Here is a 23,560-nt window from a genome sequence, read left to right as displayed (position 1 = left end):
GTTACTCATCCCTTTAGCTCATGTCACGATGAAGTCCCTTGCAGAGAACAGGACCCAGAAGTAGGCTGCTTGACATCCTATAATGTGCAATTTAATTTGGTAAATTGCCTTTTCTGCACTGGTGCTGTAAGGTGCTCAGCTGGAGTCCATAAACTAAATCTTGCCTCCCTGTGGAAATAGCCTGACGCAACCCCAATGACATGCTGCAAATACAGTTCTGCTGCAAGCTCACGTTGCGAAAGTTAATACCATTTCTATCCCACATGCAGATTTCTTCTCCTGGAAAAAAATAATATGGACAGGACACAAAAGAAGCCTAAGGTACAAGGATCTATAAGGAGGACTGACACAAAACCTTCAAAGGTAGCAAGAGAATAGGCGCCTTTGAATGCCTCCTGGGAACTAGTCTGTGAAGGGACAGGGAGAGGTAGGTCATTTACCCTTTCCTATGCAAGCAGCTTGGAAATATACCACAAAACACTGCATCCTTAAATATCTCAACCTAGAATTGAGTGTTGGCTGTGATTTTCTAAATGAGGCGCAGGAGGGGACAGAAAGTGCCCAGGAGCCACAGAAATGAGCAGGGAAACCTCTCTGAAATGGCATGTACCAGCAAATACTGGCCACAAGAAATTGTTTCTTGACAGAAAGCTGCAGCTCTCTTTTATCTCTTTCTTATAAGTACAATTTTATTTTCAATGCTTGAGAAAGTGGTGGAACCAAAGTCACTGCAGGCTGGTGGACACCTGAATGCATCCTTCTGTCCGTCACCACATCACGGTTCCTTTCAAGACACCCCACATACATCTTTTTGTACCCTTACATCTCCCATCCACAGCTTCAATTTCCAGCAACTCTGGCTCTTCCCTCTTGGTCTGCTGTTCCTTTGTGATTTCCCTTCACATTCTACCCCAAAACAGTCCCTGATGCAGCCCTTGCCCCACAGCTCTGCTCCCACTGTTTGCTCCTCAGCCTTCCTCTCTTCCTGGCTGAGAGAATCTGCACTGGGATGGGAAGACATTTTGCTGCAGTGGTATTTGCCCTATCAGTTTGGAACCACTTCACCCACAAATAAACTCACCTCCCCCAAAATGGGAGGCTGCTGTCTTTAGCCAACAGTACCTTAGCCTCATCAAGAGTTTGTTCTGCCTGACAGCCTTTAATCACCATTTATCCATTTTACCGAGGGAAAATTTTTATCCTTTCTGCTAAAATTCATTTTTATGACACCTACCATAAGAGATATAAAGAAAAAAAAAATGAGGCATTAAAATGGTTTATAGAGAGTATTTTTATAATCCACTAAGCTGTTTTCCGTTCCCACTGATATGACATCTTCAGCTATAACTTATAAATGCCATCAGTTAACAAGCACAGAATCTTATCCAACAATTTCTCCTCTCATATGCTTTTCCCATTTAAACTTTCTGTTAAATCTTTGCTGTGCTGTTAAATCCGGAGAGATTTGGCCATAGCTGAAGGGAAGGAAAAAAAAAGGTTTAAGTAGCTAATTAGTGTCACTGGATTTGGGGCATCCTATCATGAGAGAATATAGAGGATGCATGTCCTCAATAAATATTTCAGGCATTTAAATAAAGCCAATGCCTCCCCCAGCAACCTCTAATATCCTCAAAAAATAGAAGATTTTATAAGCAGCAAGTGGCTGCTTTCCCATACAGGAATGACGAGGACACAGCATCAGGCATATTGACTTTTTTCCCACAGCTATTTTTGTTATTGACTGCAGCTCAGAAGGGAGTCACTCTAAGAAACACACCTGCGTGTGCCAGGGTCTGACCTGGGTACACCCTGGGAGAAAACACTTATTTGCAGCCCTCCCAGCATTCACTTCATACATTGATAAAACCCCAGAAATGCCAGACAGTAATTATAATTCCTGCAGTACTTAGAGATTTTCTGCTTTTCTCTGCCAAGCTCAGATTGGAAAACTCCAGGCCTCACCACAATCACTGCTACCAAATCACAGCAGGGAAAGAAGAAAGAAAACATACATTTTTCCTTATTTGCAATATATCCAACATATCTGCCTTGAGTCTGCTGGGAACTTTGTGTTGGACTGCATCTAGTCTTCTGGTTATGGAAGGTCCTCGCTTGGGAAAAAGCAAGCCCAAAGAAACTGATTTTTGCTTTCTTTAATGTAGGCTCTGTCTAGGTTAAGGATGACTCATGGTTTGCTTGGACTCACTAAAGACCTGGTGGGTTTCCAGTCACAACCAGTTAAACACTGGTGTATATATAAATAGTGGGAAGGAAGCACCCCCAAACTGCCTGCTCTATGTGGAGATGCAGCTTGCAAGGTGCATGGAGAGAGCAAGCCACTTGCCCATTAGCTTTTTATGTAACGAAGACCTAATCTTAGTGGGGTGATAGGCTTGGCTCAGACAAGCAGAGGATCCACAGCCTTTCACCTTCTTTTTCCTAAGGAGGTTTGCCTAGAAAAGAAAGGTTTTGCTTAATTTAGAGTTATCCATAATCTTTCTTCACTCCTTGAAAACCAAAAAGGAAATTTGAGGGCACATTGGCTGAGATGAATGGGAAAGCTTCACCCACCGCGAGGCCGCCTGGTGCTACACAAAAGTGAAATCAAGAGAAGCCAGCCTCCTTTGTGCAAGGGTTAGTATTTTAAATACAGCTCTGCGAATTTCTTCCCATTGGGAGATTAAATGCTTCCCTGTAGGCAGCAGAGGAGAAGGAGAGCTGCTTCAGTCCCTCCTCTTCCAAAGTGGCTTACTCATGTCAGCATTCATCCCCAGCACTGTGCTTGTCCCATGTCTGGCAAGCCTGCATGGTGCAAAGGGTGCAGCCAAGCTGGCTGGCCATATGGGCAGAACCCCAGCACCACATTTGGGGAAGAAGATGAAGATCAAGACGAGCAGGTGAATCATGTTCTTGTCCCTTGGGGAGCGGAGATGAATGAGCCTACGCTGCCGACGCGAAGGACATCTTCCTGGTGTCATAACAGCAATGGGAGAGCAGATGGTGAGCAACATGGTCTGTGGCCACTCAGCATGGCCCCTTGGCACTTCCACTTTGCCAGGCTGCTCTGTGGCACTCTGCCTGGGGAAAATGTTCCTGGGGATCCTGCGTGCAGAGGTAGTCTCTATTCACCCACTCAAAGCACCTATATGGCCTTTACACATATGCTCCTTGGTGCTTCCACAAGAGGATTAGTTCCTCCATCACTTCCCAGACGTCATACGTTGCTGTTCATGTGCCAACAGACATGGGAGAGCTCTGTACACACCACATGGCTGTTCCCACTTGTGAGAGATCTATGGACCCTCTCAAAAGGGGACCAGATTCATGAGGAAAAGCATGAACATAAGCAAGAAAATGTGGCCAATGTGGGTCAGACCAGAAAAGCAAAGACATGTTCTCTCTTATGGTCAAGTGCTCACTCATGTCTTTCTACTCATTTATCAACAGTCACAGAAAGCACATCGCCCCTTCCAAGCATCCAGCCCTTTCCAGCTAAAGGGATGCTGCTGAATCAGAGGGGGCTCCAAATATTCCCAGGGTGACTTTGATGGTGCTTCATCAATGCCAGCCCTTCCCATTCTCCCCAGTCCAGTCTCACTGAAAAAAAGAAAGGACAAGAAATAGCCACCAGGTTGGGAGACCATCCCCAAAACCATCAAGATGTAACTTCTCCCTGAAGCCACCCTTCACATACAGTCTTGCACACCAGAGAAAGAAAAGCTACTGACACAGCCAAGGTCTCAAAGGCACAGGTAGGTCATTTGAGGCTTGAAACCTAAGTCTCCATTAAACTTGGGACGCATCTGAAAAGAGATTAGTCTTTCATTCTGTGCAGAAAAGCCTTCATGGGCTAATGCATCAGGTGCTGCTCTTTCAGGACCTCAGATTCTGCCCTTTTTCACGCTTGTGCCTTCACTAATATACAGCCCCACCGTTAGAGTGATGGGATGCAGGACCAGAGAGTGATGGGACACAGGACCAGAGGAGGCATTTCACTGCACACTTCAGCTGCTGTCTGTGGACAGGGCCAAACTGCAACAAATGTTGATTTAAAGAAAGCTAGAGGCTGCCTCTAATGCACTTCCCACAAGCTTTCAGCTCCCATTTATCACTGTTCCTGATTCGACAACTTGCCTAAAGCTCACTTTTTTTTTCTTCTCAATGTACTCTTGCAAGACCTATTTTTTTTTTACCAGTGATGTCTTAGTGTATCCCCATGAACACTTTTTTTTCCCCTCTCTCTTCTTGAGAAAAGAAATGCCACAAAGAAGCCATTAGAGCTCCTCAGTCACCTGATCCTGGAAGGAGACTCCTCCGACAAAACAGAAAACAAGTTGTGAGACCAATGCATGACCCCAAGGCAAGATATGTCTCTGGGACAGATGAGGATCTGGGGAAGCAGATCAGGTCCCACACAGGTATCCCACAGCTCTGTGCAAAACCAAGCCAGAGAGGAGGAGCTGAACGTCACAACTCAAGCTCTGCACCCTCCACAACAGCACAGCCAGGCTGGGAGCACCCAACGCTGTCCTTTCCCCTCATCCACCCAAACTGTAGCAGACAAATACCCAGAGATGGGGTGACCCATGTGTAAGCAGGAGGAAAGTGGACTATGGGAGCCATCCTGCCCCTTAAGCCTGTTCTGCAGCAGACAGCAGCATTACAACAGAGAAGAGCAGAAACGCACACCTTCCATGGAAGAAAAAAACCCTTCAGCTATAATCCTGCTTTTGTCTTGTTCTGTCATTAAAAAAAATGGTTTGGATAAAATACAAACAAAAATCCATTAATCCTGTTTGTGCTATGCTGGAAACAGACCCACGGGGACACTTAGTATCACTTAGAATACACTGCATCACATTTAGGTAGTGATGGTAGTGGAGGAATCAGTAAACACTGAAATGCCTTTAAAGATCTGATTTTGGGTACTTACAAGCCTAAGCTAACAACCAGAGCCCCAAATATTTGGTAAACAAATACAGTGGTGAAACGCTGCTGTGGGAGCTTACTAAACACATGACATGAGGGAGATGCAACAGGTGAACTGCAGAAACCACGACAGCCATGACATGGTCATGACATCTTAAGTGTGGGGCTTGCAATGGTTACAGGCACAGACAGGAGCAGAACAGCCAAGAGGAAAATCCTGCTGCAGGAAAGGGAAGAACAAGCAAAAATCAGGGTGGAGCATAGCGTTGCTGGGCAAAATCTGCAGGAAAGGTAAAGAGAGCAGCAATAGGATCAGATTAAAAATCCCCCCAAATGCCTTTGAATCAAGTGAACCTTCTTTAGGAAGGGCTTGATCCACAATCCAGGAAATCGATAGTGCAGAACCAAGTACGTGTAGCTGTGGTTTAACTTCACACTGAAAAGATATCTAAAAACCAAACCAAAATTGAGACAAATGCTGGCTTTGCTTGGAGTAATTCATAAGTGCAAATTGAAGGAAGAAAGGTTAAATCACATCAGCCAGTAAACACGAAAACTGAGAAAAATATCTGCAGAGGGACACTGTGCCCCAACACCTGTGGGCATCCCACCCACACCAGCACATCTTGCCAATTCTCCTCCTGACTCTGATAGCAAATCCCTTTGAAACATGTTGGGAACTGGGGGTTTTAAGCAGCCAGGAGATACCATCAGCCAAAACCACCGGTGTGAGCTCATAGGTGCTGCAAGGAGCATAATTAATAGGGGCTTTCATCACCTCACTGCTCTGTGTAGCAAAGGAGGGCTGGATTTGGAGTGCCCACATCAGACCACCCAACATCTGCACAGGAGACTTCAGGGGACCCTCACCCGGTGCACTGAGCAAAACAACAGAGAAGCGCCCTTTAGCAGATCTGCTTTGACTGCAAGTGTCTATGCGCAGGGATGGGTTTGGGGCTGCAGCATGACCCCATGTTCCCTTTCCCACTGTGTAACCCCACACTTTGGGAGAGCAAATGGGCTGACAGGGCAAAGGAAGAGGCCCTGTGCTGTGCTGAAACAGCTTGAAATCCAGGCCAGGCAGCAGCAGGTACTGATTATGGGAAAGACTTAACCTGCCTGGAGATGCACACATGGGTTTCAACAAGAGGCTGGAATAACCCCTTAACCCTCCCTTCACCAATATTTTGGGCACAGAGAAAAAAGCAATGTGCCCTCATGTCTCTTAAGGAATTTCTCAGAGGAGGGATGCTCTCAAACTTCTCAGAGAAAAGAGCGCATCTGCTGCACATCCCTCTCCCTGCCTGCCCCGGGCAGTGGTACCCGCGGTCTGCTCCAGCTGAAGCTGGGAAACAGAAATCTGAGTGAGGAAGTAGATTTCTTCCCAAAGATGGACTCATTACAGGGTTCCAGGTGCCAACTCCTAAAGCAAATTCTTTCAATCTCACACAGCTTCTTTAAGAAATGATAGATTGCACTGGCTCAGAGGAAACTGCTCCCTGATAATAAATGAGTTGTTAGCTGAGGTACCAGACTCCAAGATCCATTTGTGATCCAAAGGGCTTACAGCTGCTTCCCATTTTTGCAATGCCAAAACCACAGAACACGTGGACAGCAAGGGATGGGAAGGCAGCCTCCTGCGTCTGTTTGCTTGCTGCTCTCCAGTGGCTAAAGGGAGACTGTCAAGTGCAATTTCCTTCTGATGGAGCCCTTTATTTAATGTAAATTTTCTGTTGTTGAAAGTGAATAATTTGCTGTGTTTGGCTGCAGGCAAGGATAACCTGGTAAAACACTGCAAATCTCACCCCAGCATGCTACACTTCTCTAGCTATATACACAAACCATGCATAAGCATCTGTAGTCCTACAGCAGCACAACTCATTCCTCTGCCTGCAGGCTCCACAGACAGAGCTGAGACAAACACCTTCCCCAAAGGCAGCAGTACCAGAGGATGCTGCTCCATCCCAGTCATCTTGACCCCAATTCCCTCCAAGACACTGCTCCAGATTCCACTGCACAGCCCTGCCAGCCAAAGGGAATGATTTTCTTTTTCCCCTTTGTGATTTTAAAGTTCTGCTCAAGTTGCTCGCCTGGATTCACACTTTTACTTTCCTTCCTGAGATAGGCTTGGAACAGGAAACCTGAACATACATTGCTATCACACTCCCCTGAGATTGCTGTCAAATGGCAATCAGACCTCAGGACCAGAACTGGGTGGGATTTGGAGCATCCCCAGGATTTTCAGGTGTGTTTCAATCCATAGTTTTTGACTGATTTGGCTCAGCTGTTACAAGATGCTACTTTAGAATTTCCTTTTTTTTTTTTTTTCAGGCCAAACAGTTTGTTGGTTTGGGCTTTTTTCCTTCTCATAAAAAGCCCACAAGATTTGTTCCAGCACCGTGCAGGGCTTAACTGTGTTCTTCCCATTACAGCTAGCAGGGAGTGCTCAGTTAAACCCCTAGGTGCTGTTTTGAAGATGCTACACTTAGCGTTTGAAGGCTTTCCTCCCCTGATGATCCCAACTCTATGGTCCCCTGGAGCCTATTCTTAGGAAAAAAGCAGTATCAGCCAGGAGTGTATCAACAGAAAGAGGGGAAAAAGAGATTTGCTTAAAGAAAAGACAGCAAAAGCAAACCCAGGTATCACTGCTAGAGCTCTGCAAGCACTACTGCCATCAGTGAGCCCATGAAAAGTGAGAAACAGAACAGGCCAAGAGGATGAGAGCATGTCTCGGGACAACAGCAGACCCTCTCACTTGAGGGACCACTGCAGCACTGTACCAAAATACAGAAGGTGAACCCAAGAAGAGTATTTCTATGCCATAAGCATATGTTTTCTTCACTTCTTAGCAATACATCAGAATAGCATAATTGTAAACTGCCTCTTTGCAATGCAATGTCTGCTTTCTCAAAGCTTCACAGACTGAAGCAGGAAAGTATTTGGTACCACAGAAGTATCACCTTCAGCAGAGTATTGAGGAATTTAGCAGGAGATGGTACAGCTGCAGACACTTTGGGGTAGGATTCATCTCACCTCCTGCTCAAGGTCTCACAGTAAGCTCTTTAAGCCAAGTTTGCCACCTTGACTTCCCTTATTGACAAGGAGATAAGCAGGCATCTCTGGAGGGCAATACCTCCTGTACTTAGATGGGTGTCTAATGGTTCAAAAGGATGGCTCGCTGGAGAGCTCACTGCTGATTACAGAGGTAACCTTGGTGAGTAGCTTAGATGAAGGCATCTAATCCTTAGCCAGAAAAGTCAGAGGGGAAAAGTTCCCTTCTTCATGCTTTAAGGAATTAGGACCTGATGCTTAAGGATGCTTCTAAGGCATGTAAGCAGTGACATGGCACAAGCACCCTGGGTCAAGCTTGGGCTTGGCTCTTCCTCTGTCTCTCCACAAATACCTGGCAAAGCAACACTGACCTAAGCATGCAATTCTCTTGCTTTACCTGGCAATTCACAGAGGAAGGAAAAGTTCAGTTAGGGGACAGTGCATCCAGCATTTGTACTGAGGGCACATGTAAGGACTTCACTTGAGAGCAGGCTTTGATGGTCTAAAGCTTCTCAAACAAAGAAGAGAAATTTGGGAATGGTCTCTAACTGGCAGCTGCCATCTGAGATGCTGTGTGTTGGTTTTACACTCCAGTGTGACTGTTGAGCCTCACTAAAGCAGTGATGAGGTTCGAGTGATTTTCCTCTTTGATAGAGCAGGTCTATACCCCAAACTAGTGCTAGTTACTCCAGAACAAGAGGTGCTACGGGCTTTTCGGGAAGGGCTCGCCTCTGAAGGTGTGTGGTTGCTCTGGAAGCAGGGGTGGAAATGCAGGAGCTATCTCACCTCCTTCCTGGGGACTGCATGGTGAACACACCCCTAACAACTAGCACATGAACACAGGCTTGTCTAGGAACAGAAAAAGCTGGTTTTAATCTGTTGGTGACCGTGCACAGGCGACCTCATGGGGCTCTGCGGGTTCAGGAGAGGTGCCTGCTCCCTCCACAGTCTCTGCTGAGTCTGGCACACAAGGCTGCTAAGGTGGTGGATATTATGATATAGATGACTCAATGTTAGAAGTCTGCCTGACTTATCCACACATTTCTCATGGGTTCCCAAACAAGTGATGACTCTCAACACCAGTCAGCTTAGGCTAACTCAGGTCCCAGTCTCCAGTGAGGCTCTTCTCTCCTCAAAGCTGACCCTTTTGCTGCCCCCACAACGAACACAGGGCCTCCCCTGTTACCATCCCCACATCTTGAAGCTGCACATGGCGGGGGGGGTGTTAGCACAGTCATAATGAGCAGAGCAGAGAAGACCCCAGCCCCAGGACAGGCTGTAAGGCTGAATTAATTCTGATTAAATCTCTGCAATGCACTCGGCTCTGCCTTTACCCAGGACGAGGGACAGCTGCTGAGCCTGACTGTATTTCTGGGACAGTGAACTGGAAACGGCATTGCTGCATGGGCTGTGCCTCAGCTCGCTTCCTCAGCCTTGCCTGCAACAGCAACGGCCCCTCAGCCCCTTCTACTCTATTACTTCCTTTGGTAGTTCATTAAAGACATTAATCCCCTTCTGCACAAAGACATTTCTTCTGAACTCCCTGCAGGTCAGGCCTCTTTCTCAGCCGTGGCTTCAGTGGTTGCCTTTTGTAGACACAGTGCTGGCAGCCCAGACCTGCCCCCATTTCCCTGTTGATCTGGGTTCATGCTAGACACCCATCAGTCACCTCCATGGTGACCCTCCTTTGCCATGTGTGCTTCAACAAGAGTCTCCTTTCCAGCTAACCTTCACCCCACTGTGGTCTATATCCCAGCATTTGTTGTCTCCCTTTTCCCATCTCAGGACCAGCACACAGCCATGCACTCACGTGCATCATGCAATAAGCCATGTATAAAAGGTACGTGCACATCATGCACTAAGGATGCAAGACATGAGCTGCACAGGGTGGCTGAGGGGAAAGGAAGGCAGCATGTTGGGACTGTTGCAGCAGCAAGAGGGCTGCAGACTGTTAAACATGCTGGCAGTTTGCAATAACCACCCCATGCAGAGGATTCTCTGCTCTAAGCACCAAGGTTTGGCTCTGCGGCAGTTGCACCAAGGAAGAGGGGGGCCAGAAGCAAGCTGAGCTGCAGTGCTGACCAGATGGATGACACCAGCAGGCTTCAGATTATACTTGGGCAGGAGGTGGCAGAGCCCTTAGAAAGCAAAATCTCCTCTGGCTTAGCTAAGGGCTCAAAAGAGAGACAAGGGAAAACTGCAGCTACATCATGTTCACAGCCCCTCTATCACCGGTGCCTGTCCCCTTTCCCATGCTGGGTCTCCAATTATTGTTCCTGACCCAGCATTTCTTCATCCTCTGTCCCTGTGTGCTCTCTGCTGGACTTCCCTGGGTTCTCTCCACAAGCTCCAATGCCTGCTGGTAATTTTTTATGCTGTTCACCTATCAGAATAACACCACCATCCTGCTTCTCATGCATCAAACTGTATGGGATGTAGGTGCCATGTGGAAGGAAAGCTAACAAGGCTTGGGGCACTCAGAGGATATTGGCAGGCCAGCAGGGGAAAAAACACAGCTGAATCAGTGTAGTTACTGATGTCTTTTGCTCATTGAAGCTTACCTCTAACAAAGATCAAAGCACAGCGTTTGGGAGGGTGGGGAGGCGAGAAATAGCCCTCCCTTTCCATGTGAGGTCCTTCCATACTGCAAACAGGTTACCTACAGCTGCTTCTGTATCTCCCCTGTGACTCTCCAGCCCCCAACCTTTCATCTCCCTCCCACTTCATCTCCATTAACCCAGTTACAGGACCTCGCTTATTAAATCAAAGCCCAGACTCCTATAGCATAAAGATGCAGACACATATGCTGTATTCACACGAGAATCCTGACATCAGTTGTATGCTACATCTCAATCTTAGACATCAGTTGTTTTCTCCTGCATTCCTCCACTGTCAAAAACAAATACAATCCAAGGATGACAAGACCCTCTTGAAGAAGCCAAGATACGGCAATTTGTAGCTGTTACTCCCTTCTCCATTGCTTCAGCCTTTTGTAGACACAGCGCTGGCAGCCCAGACCTGCCCCCATTTCTACTACTTCCTCAAGGGATCAATCACTCCTGTGGTGTATAATCACTTCTCCTGAACTGCAACCCTGGATGAGGACTGACAAGGGTGTGGTTTAGAGACAACAGTGAAAATAATCAATATATGTTAATAACAAAACCCAACACTGCTGGAGGGTTTGTGGGCTTTTTTGTCCTTTTGGCTGGTGTGGTGTTCAGTGTTTTTAAGAATGCCCCAGAGGGAACAACCAGGTCTGGCTGTTAAAGGGCAGCGTGAGAAAAATCAACTAGAGACTCATTACTACGTAAGCTAATAAGTGATCAGTTCAGCAGGTGAGCAAGGAGCAGGTTCTGCTGGAGAGCACACTGTTATTATACTAATCATTTGGTATTATTTTGGACTGTTTTTTTTTTGCTGGGATGATGGCAGATTTCTAACGGCTCAGTTCTGTATCTTGCCCAGCACCTGCCTTCCTCAGGTATTCCCAGAGGGCACCCCATGTTCTACCAGACAGCACTTTTCACCGGGAAAAACACTACCCAGTTTCGATTCTGCACAACTAAATGCAGAGAAGTAAGAACCCATCTCTCTTTAAAGGAATGCCATTGAAATAAAAGCATCTTTGTCATCAGACTTGTGTTAATACCACACCCCGGAGAATTTGGATCTGCAGAATATTAAAGTCTCCCTGACTTATTACCTCTTTAAGGAGCATGTTGGTTTTGTGTTTGCTCTGAGCTCCACGTGTTACTGAAGCTAACCAGGACTGTTTCTGTTCCTACTTTCAGAGAGCTATTGCCTTTGGGGCCCTAACCCTATTAAGGGAAAAGTAAACATATATATGTATGTAAAATTCCCACTACAGTTTTGGTAAGGAGCAGTGAGCTTCCCCACACTGCCTTCCTTGCAGCCATATGAAGATTTCCACTCTCACCTTGTTAATACGCCAAAAAATAAAGCCCATGTATTTCTGGCTTAGTAGTACCCCTATCACATGAAAAAGCTTTATTTTTGGAGAAGGAAGGATAAGCTGTGAGTGAAAACTGTCACTGTCACACAATGGACATGCCTGGCCTGTGCTGCTCACTGTTTCTCAAATCCCTTCTCTGCCTGCTGCAGAGCCCAAATGTTGCTTCTTCACTCTCTTTTTTTTTGCTTGAGACCAATGAGTATTCAGGATCCCTTCCAGATGAGCAGATAGATTTGCAGATGTGAAGTTCCTCATTCCTCCTCTGATTTTTCCTAATTGTGTCATATCAGTTTTTCTCTGCAGGCACCTCTCCCACAGCCAAGGATAAAAATTTAAATGCATTAAAATAGCCATGCAAAGAACAGGTGCCCGCATGTCTTTTGGACAGAAATGGACACAGAAGACCAGGGGAAACCCATTCCTGATGTGCTCTGCCAGCCTCTCGGCAGGGCTGGCCATGGCAAATGACAGTGGAGCCCTATCAGTGTTCCTGCTGATGATATTGGCCCATGTTCATTCAAGGCTCTCTGTGCCCAGAACTATGAAGGCAAACAGACAACCTGCCCTGTCCTGGCAGCCGTAGCTGAGGAAATGGCTCAGCACTCATGTTTTAAATGCTTTTTCTTCTTGGGGAAACCATGAGACAAGCTCCCACCTTCTCCAGTGGCGGCTGTGAGTGCCAGGGACTCTAAGTCCCTGCAGAGACCTTGGACTCAGGAGGTTGGTGTCACTCCCAGGATCTGCTCCCCCCTGCTTGGCAGGATTTCACCCTTCAGCACCCTCCTTAGGGATGGACCTGACTCTGTGGGATCTCACTAAACAAACACGCACTTACTAGAAAGCTACAGCCCATCCCTGCCAGAAATTGAGCATCCTTAACCTCAATTTGATCTAACGTGAATTGATGCTCTGTGATTCATCTGCCTGCAACACATCTTTTCCTAGCACAAAAATCTAAGGAGATGTATTTCCTTGTAATACCTATGTTATATTAACCAGGCTGCATCTGATCATTAAACCCATGTTTCTGCTGGCTTAACTGACATTAAATAGTCATAGCTAGCATCCTGAGCTCTGCAGGGATAAAAAAAAATCCCAAAGCACTTACACAAGATTTCTGACACTGCTAAAATAAAAAGAAGTCTACCAACACCACAACAATTACGCACTATTACAGGGCTTATTTAGACTGTGGAAGTTTAATTATAAAAATTGCATTTTAATTGATTGCTGCTGGAATAATTGCTGCAACACCTTTCTAAGAAATGGCGACCACTGCATGTTTGTCAACAAAGAAGCTTCCTTTAAATTCAACATGCAATAATGGTTTAATTAAGCCAAATTTAGATCCTCATTTGAGAACGTTCAGACATTTGCCTATTCCTTCCTGTCTCTGAGAGGTAATTTAAGGGATAAAAAGCAATCTCCAGAAATACTCTATCTATATACATAAGTATCCAAGAAAAAGAAGAAAAAGAAATACTTAATTTCATAGCTGATCTCAATCTAAGCTTGCTGCTATTGATAAGAACATAAGCACAGAATGAGTGATTGCCACAAATCCCTCTCTAATTGGTGCTGTGAGGACTTCATAAAATATGAGCAGACTCCAAACTACGTGTTCATTTTCTAATATGCAGAACAGATTCAACTGTTGATATTCTAGCAGCACCCACAGCCTGTACTCATTCTCAGGACCCCACAGTAACTGTAGCTGTGCATACATGGGAGGAGAAGGATAAATAATTCATTGGTTTTCAGCCTCTTTACAAGTTTTCTTGCAGCTGCAAAATCCTGCTGCTGTCCTGCACAGACCTCTGTGTTCCAGGTATGCAGCTCCTCAAAGTCCCTTCTCAGTAGTCCAGCACCTAAGCACGCAAAAGCTGATGGCTGCATCAGCAAAGCCGCAGGGCGCAGTTCTGAACAGAGGGTTATATTTGGTTACTGGTCATCCCTGCAAAGGAGACTGAGTTTTGCAGGGACAGATTTACCAAGCTGATGATTCACCTCTTGCTCAACAAGGCACGTCCCCCAGGTCACCGACAGAGAAGGCTGACGCTGAGCCATCGTCTTCCCTGGGCAACGAGAACAACCACCACCGTCTGCCTGACGCTGATGGGGCTCACCTGGGGACTCCAACAGGGACCAAAAGCAGGAGTCTCTGCACCACAAATTAAATAAAGCTATGGAGCTGTGGCTGAAACAACTCGTACTCCCCAAGGAGCTAGGCTATGCATAGGATGGGGATGTGTGTTACATGGGCATGAATGGAGGCTGAGATAAGAAGTAAGAGAGAAACTATTCTCAGCAATGTTTTTTTCAAGTAAGCAGCATCTCATCCCTTTGCTGCCAATAGGACACAGTGCTTGTGCCCAGGGTGAACTTCCCAGGGACAGGAATCGGCAGCTCTCTCCCCTAACCTTCAGACCTCCTGTGACCTTGCATCAGGCACAGAGGCATGCCTCAGCTCTGACCTGCAGCATCAACTCTGGCATGTCAGGTCTGCCCTGCTCTGCACGCAGTAAGTCACAGCAAAACCCAGCAAGGTAGAGTTTGATAGTGACTATTTAGAGACTGTAAAGCTCTTTTCCAATCATGGCTGAAGGCAGAACCTGTGAACATGTCTTCAAAGCTGATCAGAAAGGTTTTGTTCTGCTACGTCACTAAGCAAACCTTCCAGCTACACCACACTGTCATTTTACCCTTTGCAGTCACTTGGCACTGCTATACACTTAGGCTGAAGGACTCTGTATTCACCTTCCCCCTGAACAATTGCCTTGGCCTTCAAAGAAATGGCACAAAAATATTAGGTCTCCCAACCTTCAGTTAGGAACCCTCAAAGCAGTGGGTGTGAGCATTTTCATCTGGGTCAACCACAGCACACACCCAGCTGTGAACACAGAGCCTGTTCATTGCCATCTATTCTCTGTGATGGAATGAATTCAGGAAGATATTTCAGGTGTGGAAATGTGCTCATGTTTCAGCAACACAACATTAGCATTGACCACACACGTGAAATATGAGGTAACCACACACTGTAGCTGCTATCTATTTTTTATTTCTGTATGATTATGGTTTCCTTAAAATCATCATTTACTGACATGTTATGCACAGGGGCCACAGGACCTGTAGGTTGACGCTGCCCCACATAGAGGTATTCACAACCACTATATAACAGTAGAAGGTACACAACTGGAAGCAATAGAAATGTAAAAGTTACTGCTGGGCTGTCACAGCAACAGCCCGGAAACAACAGCAGCCTCCTGATAGTTTATAGATTTATCACTTTCATAGGTATTATTGTTACCAATTGACGATCATCACTAGCACATCATTAACGGCTCCCTATCACTGTCACTGGTGCACAAATAGGGGCATCTCATACTGCAAATTCACCCACTGTCATACCAGAGACTGCTCATCCTAACTGGCAAGCAGATATGTGTCAGGCAGAGGTAGACAGTGTCACAGTTGATGCTGAGAAATGTTTTGCATATGATCTCCTTAGGCAGGGTACTGTCATTTTGCTGCAGTTCATCCTGCCGCTTCATCATCGCCTCGCAAGCTGCCCAACAAGGTTTTTTGCTTCTGCCATCACCACTGATTTTTAATATACTTCCTGGATTTCTAATGATGCTGTTTCAGGCGCTGCCATAAGGATGACATTTAGCACACAAGGATGGATGCTAGCTATGGGGCTGGGATGCATTAGTCTTCCTCACATGTTCTTTTAGAGACCCTAACCATCAGAGAAACAGGTAATGCCAGTGACAAGAAAATGCTGTGTTCTCCATCTCCATGGGAACAAAACCTGGTACTTTTAACTGGTAGCATGGCCAGTCTTTTCTCAGAAGATAAGGACCACTGCATGGGCAGGGTTTTATTCTCTGTAAATAAACAGATCTTTCTGCTGATATCTAGTCTTGGCAACTGGAATTTGCTGGAAGATGAGGAAGGAGCTAATTCCTGACAAAAGTTTCATTCCAGCCTATAATACTAAAACCAGGTCTCCTAATGGCCTGGGTTTTTTGGGTTGGGTTTTTATCCCCTCTAAGATACATGGAACAACACCTCCTTTAGTGCTTACAAAACAAATGCTGCCTTCCATAGTCTGGCGGGACTTAGGAAGTTTTTAATTATAAGAAAAGAAAAATGAGGACAAGCAAAGTTGGGCTGTGCAGAGTGCTCTGCTGGTCTGATCTAGGACAATGTGCCCTACATAGAACTCAAATATAACATCCTTTGGGAGGCTGTCTTGCTTCCATTCAGCTTTTGTGGGACCACTGCCGCCCCCATGGTACTAATGACAGATTTCTAAAGCATAAGTAGTATCATGGTCTTGCTATCAATGTTAGTGCTGTAAACAAAGGCATTAGTGGCAGGCGTGGAGAGGGAGGGAAAACTATGCACAGATGGAGAATTTATTCTAGTGATATTCTTGCAGTTTCTGCTTTCTTCCTGCTATCAGCACTGAAATAGTTCATCCTCAGCCACAGTCAGCAACTCTACCCCAGGAGGGTGACGCTTTCCCTTGATAGATACAAGGTCTGCCTTTTTAGTTCTATTTGTCTAGTTTTCCTGCCAAGGAAGTGCCATTGGATTGAGCTGAAATAGTTGCTCTACCTTGATGGAAACCTTGTTGCTGGCAAATAAGAGGGATATTAAGGAAAATAGAAAATCTTTAGATGTGTCATTAGACACTCCAATGAAAGAGTGCCCAAACTTATTTCTCTCTTTTATGTCATACTGGCCAGGAAATTCCTGCAATCTTGTATCTGCAAACCCTCCAACAGAAAAGAAATCACAACTTCTTTTTTTTCCTTTGAAGAGCCTTATTAATTCTCCTCCTGTACATCCCTGCTTCTGTTTGCAGGAAAGCATTTTTCCCTTCTGCGTATTTCTTAGCGGAGAGAACAGTTTGTGTCCACCTCTACCCCACACTCCACATGACTAAACTGCAGAGAGGATGTTTTGATGAATCAAAAGGATACAACAGACGTGAGCCAACAACAAATCCAACAGGCTTTACAACGAGAAGGGTTCCTCCAGTCTCTCCTGGATGCTCTCATACACACACCCAAGCTCAGAGAGTGAAACCAGTGTCTGACACCAGGTCAAACCGAGAAATTCCCTGTGCATCGCATTCTGGAGGTGCGAGCCCCTCATGCATAGCACCAAACAGTTCACTCCAAGGGAAGCAAACACTGCACCAGCCCCTAACGCAACCACAGGGCTGTGTTACAGGTTCTGTTTTCCTCTGGTTCCCTCCTGGTCTTATTTATTGCTGCTAATCATGGCAGCTTTTAGTTTTCCTGGCTATACTGTGTAACATGAACAGCACAGCTAACGTGCTGTGCTTTAGCAAGGTGCAGATACACCCTAGAATTGACTCTGTGGTGCAAATTCAGTCTCTAATACTTGTTTTCAGAGCAAATGATTTTGTTGATTTGTGAAACTAAAACTTTCTTACCTCTCTCTCATTATTAGGCATGCCCCTCACTGTGGATTCAGAATCCACTTGCACCAAGCTGCTGTTTTCTGCTAGGTCTTTCTTAAGTTACAAGGACAGATGGCTAAACTGGGGCTGAGGAAGAAGTTTACACAAAACAGAGACTTCTGCACACCCTGTGGGTGGAAAGGCATGTCTTTGTTGTACATCACAGCTATAGAAAATATGGAAATGAAACCTCAACATAATGAGCTGGGCAGAGATTAGAAAAACAAGAGGAAATTAATTGTTGGGGGGGTTTATACCACTTTGGAAGCAATGAAAGAGAAAATGCAAGAGCTGCTGAATAATGGCAGCGCTACCTCACCCCTTGGTCTTAGCACACAACAAAGCAATTCAGGAATCCTTTGCCCTTGTGTTTGGGGTTTCATTGCATGGACCCTAAAGGAGAGTTGCACGTCTTGAGCAAGATGCTCCATATTTTAGACACAAAAATAAAGTCAGGAGTAAGGAAGCCAAACTAAGAGAAAGCACAGCAAATGCCAGTACTTACAGGTGTACGTCATTTCAAAGCTGTCACTGATGTTCACAATGTCAATCTGGGGAAGGAGTTTAGGGGGTTCCGTGAGCTGAGACAACGCAAACCTAAAAGCCGCATGTTCCTGGGACTGCTGATTAGGAAATAACCCCCCTGGGAAGACAAACAGAACAAGACAAAATGTCTTAAACACACCCATATCAGCAACCTCTTCACTCCAAAACATCCCTGTGAGCAGAGGCTACAGCTACCCAGCACAGGGATTGCCTCTATGCTTGAAATCCTCCAGCACACAAGACCCAAGGGTTTGTTCTTGCTGTGGACAGGTTGGGAGCAGAAAACCTTTCCAGCAACATTATGCAATGCCTGATCACATTTAGGATCCCTGGGCCCGGCAGCCTGCAGGGTCGGGATGAACTGCAGGGTCTGGCTCAACCTCTTCACCCCCATAACTTTAGAGGGATAGAAATGGCAGCGCTCTCAGTGTTACCTTTCTAAAGGAGGAATGAGTCTTTCTTCCTCCTCCCGTCACTTGTAATTAGGCTCAGTTTAAACCCTACTGACTAAAAGGAGGGGTTTGCTCCAGAAGGGTGCAGGGGTTTCCCCACACTGTGGGACACGGAGATATGGGGCAGACTGGCAGAGACTGGCCCAACAGGCACAGTGCTGGGTGGATGCGGTCAGGCTGACAGCGCAACGTGGGACCCATGGCCATACAACTGCTGCTACTGCAAGTGTGCTGCATGGAAAAACCCTGCATTTAACAGGAGACAGTGGTCAAATTCAAAGAGGGCAGGAAACCAAAAGCTTGACTGTCAAAGCAGAAGTACAGGCAAGCCCGGAATCACAGGATGCATTATAGGATAGGAACTGGGACCAGGCAGGAGGCAGGCTCAGACCCTTTGTCCCCCCATGGATCTGGAACAAGTTGCTGCGATAACCCGGCCTTAGGAAAAGTTTCCCGCTGCTCCCCCAGCAAGAGCTTGGTTTGCGGCAGATCCCTTCACAGCCCCCAGAAAGATGCTATTAAATCCAGGCTGTCTTGTCATCTACATGCATTTAAAGGGAGCACTATTATTGGCATTTTACAAGTAGGGAAACAAAGCACTTAGCAACAAGGTAGAATGGAAAAAAAAAAAAGCAGCAGAAAGCGTTAAAGCCCACCCTCCAGGGCTTGGGATAGAAACAAATGTGCAAGGACCTGCTATCAACGGCACTTTGCAGGTCTTTAGTTCAGAGGGCATCTCCTTGTGTGGAAAGGGCTATTTATGCATGAATATACTCTCGCCTCCCCCATTCCTCCCCCTTCCCAGCCTAATCATGGGTGCCAGAGGAGTAAGATGCACGTAGCCGAGTTAAGCTATTAAAAAACACATTTGTTGAGAGGGAAGAAAATCCGGGATGTTGCACAAATTTGGAGTAAAGGGGAGGCAGGAAGGGAGGGAGGCAAGGATGCAGCATCAACAGCAATAAAAGCACCGATTGTGCAGCTCGACTCGGGCAGGAGTTGAACTTGGTGGATTAGCAATTGATTGGCATCGTAAAAAGAAGGGAGGCGGGAAAGAAAACCGGCATGCGAGGAAAGAGAATTTTGGGCTAGGTTGCAAACCATCATCAATAAAGATCAATGGGAGAGTAATAATAAACCTGAGGAAGGAGGGAGAAGAGCACAGAAGTTACAGCAAGGGAGAAAGGAATCAAACAGGCACTGCTGGTGCGCAGGGCAAGCAAGTAGCATGAAATAAAGAGACTTCAATGCAAAAATCTTCCCCCAATAGCTCTGCCCTTATTCTTTAGCAACAACAACAGAGAGAGCCTGTTTGTTACCTCTCGTCCCAGTTACCTACAGATGAGAGCATCCTCACCAAAATGTATAATGCAACCGCTGATTTTGCAAATGCAGCAACGCACAATGGCAGCACAGGCATTTCTTAGAGCAAGAAACAGCTAATTTTCCCGGGCTTCCTCCATTTCAGAGGCACTTTTCTCCGTCGGTGTTGGTGTGTATGCAGGCATTTATTCCTAATCTTCCCATCCCCCCAAGCCAAATTAATACATCTCTGCTCTTGCAAAGCTGGTACCAACGCACAAATCCAGCCCTGATTGTTCACCCTTCGCGCTCTCACACACACATACACAGAGAGACAATTTTGCCTTTACAAGCAAAGGAACGGGTCAGTCCCGTCCCCCCCCCGTCACCCCCCCAACCGCCCTCTCTCCACTGGCCGGGGAACATCTCTCCCCCGCGCCCTGCACTCACCTATCTGGATATTGTTGGGGAAATTGGCCCCTAACACCGCCCCTAGGAAACTGGTGCAGAAGAAGGCAAAAATGTGCTGCATATTCCCTTTTGCATTGGCGAAAAAGAAGCCCAGTTCCAAGCATAGATTTGATTTTCCCCCCGCTCCGCTCTCTTTAGCCGCCTCTCCCGCCTCCCCTCCGCGGCGCCTTCAGGGCTGCGCTTCTCCCCCGCCCGGAATCCAGCGCTGAGGCTGCTGCTTGACACCGCCTGGCAGCAGGATCAACTGAGCCCCGGGAGGAAGAAAGAGAGCCCGCTCCTCATCCACAGCCCTCCCCCGCCACACACAACACACGCGCACGCACACGCCAGGCGCTTCCACCCAGCTCATTCCCCTACTCCCAGTGGGAGCTACAGCTGGGTACCGCATCCCCCCTCCCTCCTCACCCCGGCTATTCCCCCCGGGCTCTAAGGGCAATTCCCACCTACCCCTCAATTCCCGGCTTTCCCCCTCAACTTCTCTTGGCACGAGCTAGAAGCAACCTGCGTATCAGTAGGTGGCAAACTCCTCTAGAGAAAGGGCTTAAACTCCTCTGCCTCTGATCCATCGTTTCCCAACCTGGGCTCTCACTCCTGGGTCCAGGAGTTGAACAGATCAGACTCTACAGCCTGGCTCATTAAGATAACAAAGAAGGTCATAGAATCATCATAAAATGGTTTAGGTTGGAAGGGACCTTAAAGATTTAGTTCCAGCACCCCTGACACAGGCAGGGACACCTTCCACCAGATCAGGTTGCTCAAAACCCCGCTCAACTTGGCTTTAAACACTTCCAGGGATGGGGCAGCCACAGCTTCTCTGGGCAAACTGTGGCAGTGCCTCATCAACCCTCATAGTAAATAATTACTTCTAAATTGCTTCCTAAGCATCTAATCTATATCTACCCTCTTTTAGTTTGAAGCCATTTACCGCTTGTCCTGTCACTGCATGCCCTTGTAAAAAGGCATGTAGTGTACTGCAAACATGCTTTGGAAGGAAGGGTTTCAGAGCAACAGACAAGATCCTGAAGGATGAAAAAGGGACCATCACCTTTCTCATTAATTTTTCTCTACCCATCATTAAAGTATGACGCTTTTCACCCCTGTGCTTGATGTGGAGGAATCTGTGCTCACCAGCACCATCAGATATGACAGGCTTCTGAAATCAGGAGGATGTTTTAGCCTGGATCATTATAGGAGCTGTTTTGTGGCAGCTCTAGAGGTTGAAGCTTATTTGATCATAAGCACCTTTGCTCAAAAACAAAAGGAGGGAAAAATCAATAAAAGTAACAACAATAAAAACCATCTCCCAGGCACAACTTGGGATTTAGAAATGTTTGAGGAAGAACTGCTGTGATCACAGAGACATAGAGAAAATTCACCCATTCCCTTCTGAAACAGATAAAGTTCCAAACAAAACCTGGGGCCTCTTGTGCCAGAACCTGGATATCCATGTCCAAGCACAGAGATTCTGCCCTTAGTGTTTGCAGCCTTGATGCGCACAAGGGGTAAATAGCAGAGAAGAAACGGAAAAAAGGATGTTCAGGGCAGAGTTAGAAATAGGACTCATGCTCCATGTCCTGGTTTGGTCTAGGGTGCCTTGCCCTGGTCCCTACTCCCCACCTCCAAAAGCATGTGGTTAATTTGGAAAAGCATGTGGTTAAATTGGAAAAGCATCAGAGAGCTGTTCAAAGGTCAGGAATTATGCTCACGTAAGAACAGCTGGACAGACAAGAACTCTGCAGAGTGGGATAACTGAAATGGGATGTAAGCAAAAGCTGCAGTAGCACAGATGGAGATACTCTCTGTTGGCCACAAGGCCAAGTTGTGACATAAATTTATGATGCAGGATAATACTACTCTTTATACCTTTTTATGAACAGAATAGTCTTGAAAACAGAGGTAGTAGCATCTTTTTGTTGTCTTCCTCTGGAAGAGATTTAACTACAGATTTCTTTCCCCATACAGCCATTCCTGCAAGCTGTGACAGAGGCCTTGGGTAGAGCAGCACCATATGCAGTCATGCACTATCACCACAGCCAAACGTGACAATGGAAAATCATCTCTCATGTGGCCTTTATTTTATCTCTGTAAATAAGAGTCTGGGATCTTTAACAACTTCTTAGACACTTTTATGGATTTCACTGTGACTTCTAGGATGACAAAATGCTTAAACACTCACATAAATGCCATAGTAGGTAAAGGGTCTCAGCACTGTACTCTAATACCTTGCATCAGAGAGGAGCTGCACTGATGCCTGCAGCTTTATGGCCTCTTATGCCATAGTTTAAACCCAGCTGGCAACTAAGTACCATGCAGCCACTTGCTCACTCGCCCGCCATGGGATGGGGAGGAGAATAGGAAAAAGCTAAAACCTGTGGGCAGAGATAAGAACAGTTTAATAATTGAAATAAAGTAAAATATAATAAAAATAACAATAATTATAATAGGAGGGGAATAAACCCCAAGAAACACAAGTGATGCACAATATATTGCTCACCACCTGCTGTCTGATACCCAGCTTGTCCCTAAGCAGTGGTTGATGGCTCCCAGCCAACTCCCCCCAGTTTATATACTGAGCATGATGTTATCTCTTCCTTATGGTAAACAACAAAACATCATTTTCCCCCACCCACCCTTGTCCAAGGCAATGACTCCCACTGCCAGACTATAGGCTCAGTAGAGCAATTGAGCACTCAAGAGTCAGTTACAGGCAGCCAGAGGATGCTCCTACCCTGTCTCACTGCCTGGTCAACTGCTATCCCAAAGTCATATTCAAGCACAGCAAATTTACATCTGCTGTTGATAGATAGTACCTTCATCAGACTTCTATTTCTCTCCTTGTATAATTTAAGCAATACTGATCTGAGGCTAAAATAACCTGCTGAGAAGTTTTATGGGCTTTTGCTTTCCATTCAGAATTTAATAGAAACAGCTGCATTTGTAATCTGAAGAAAGGCACTGAAGGATAACCAGCGCGACAGAAAGATGCTAGCACGTTTTCAAAACTCCCAAACAGCCTATCTGATAACAATAATAGTAGCCATAACAATAAAATATTGTAAAAGCTCACAGAAAGCTTTCACAGTCGCATTAATTAATAATGCTGCGTTTGTCTATAAAACTCTCAAAGTGCAGGTGGCTTAACAAGGAGAACCTCACCACAGTGTAACAAGATAAGTAGTAATACGATCATTATTTTAAGAAGGTATTCATTTCCTTTTTCCCTACAGATAACAGCATTTTATTCAGAGTTTATTAGCACAAGGATGTTCAGAATTAACTGTGGCTGTTCTGAAGACTCTTTAAATCATCATCAAAGCGATATAGCTTCTGAAATTT

The 23,560-nt window shown here is 46.0% G+C and overlaps 1 protein-coding gene across 2 annotated transcripts in view; it reads right to left on the bottom strand.

The window, feature by feature from the left end:
* Positions 1–20,503, bottom strand: part of GRIA1 (glutamate ionotropic receptor AMPA type subunit 1) — a 121,710-nt gene extending 101,207 nt beyond the window's left edge. Inside the window, exons 1-2 of one of the 2 annotated variants that reach the window (XM_062609952.1) lie at positions 20,204–20,503; positions 17,959–18,096 (exon numbers count right to left, since the gene is read on the bottom strand). In XM_062609952.1, coding sequence (XP_062465936.1) covers positions 17,959–18,096; positions 20,204–20,285 — 220 coding nt within the window. In that variant the 5' untranslated portion in view covers positions 20,286–20,503. The remainder of the gene's footprint in view (positions 1–17,958; positions 18,097–20,203) is intronic. The other variant, XM_062609953.1, reaches the window with a different exon arrangement.
* Positions 20,504–23,560: the final 3,057 nt, after the last annotated feature.

Source organism: Pezoporus occidentalis, unplaced genomic scaffold (assembly GCF_034315485.1).
Source record: "Pezoporus occidentalis ecotype Australia unplaced genomic scaffold, CSIRO_AGI_Poc_V1 ctg142, whole genome shotgun sequence".
Taxonomy (NCBI): Eukaryota; Metazoa; Chordata; class Aves; order Psittaciformes; family Psittacidae; genus Pezoporus; species Pezoporus occidentalis.
Note: the sequence above shows the minus strand (reverse complement) of the source record. Positions and strands in the feature narration are given on the sequence as shown.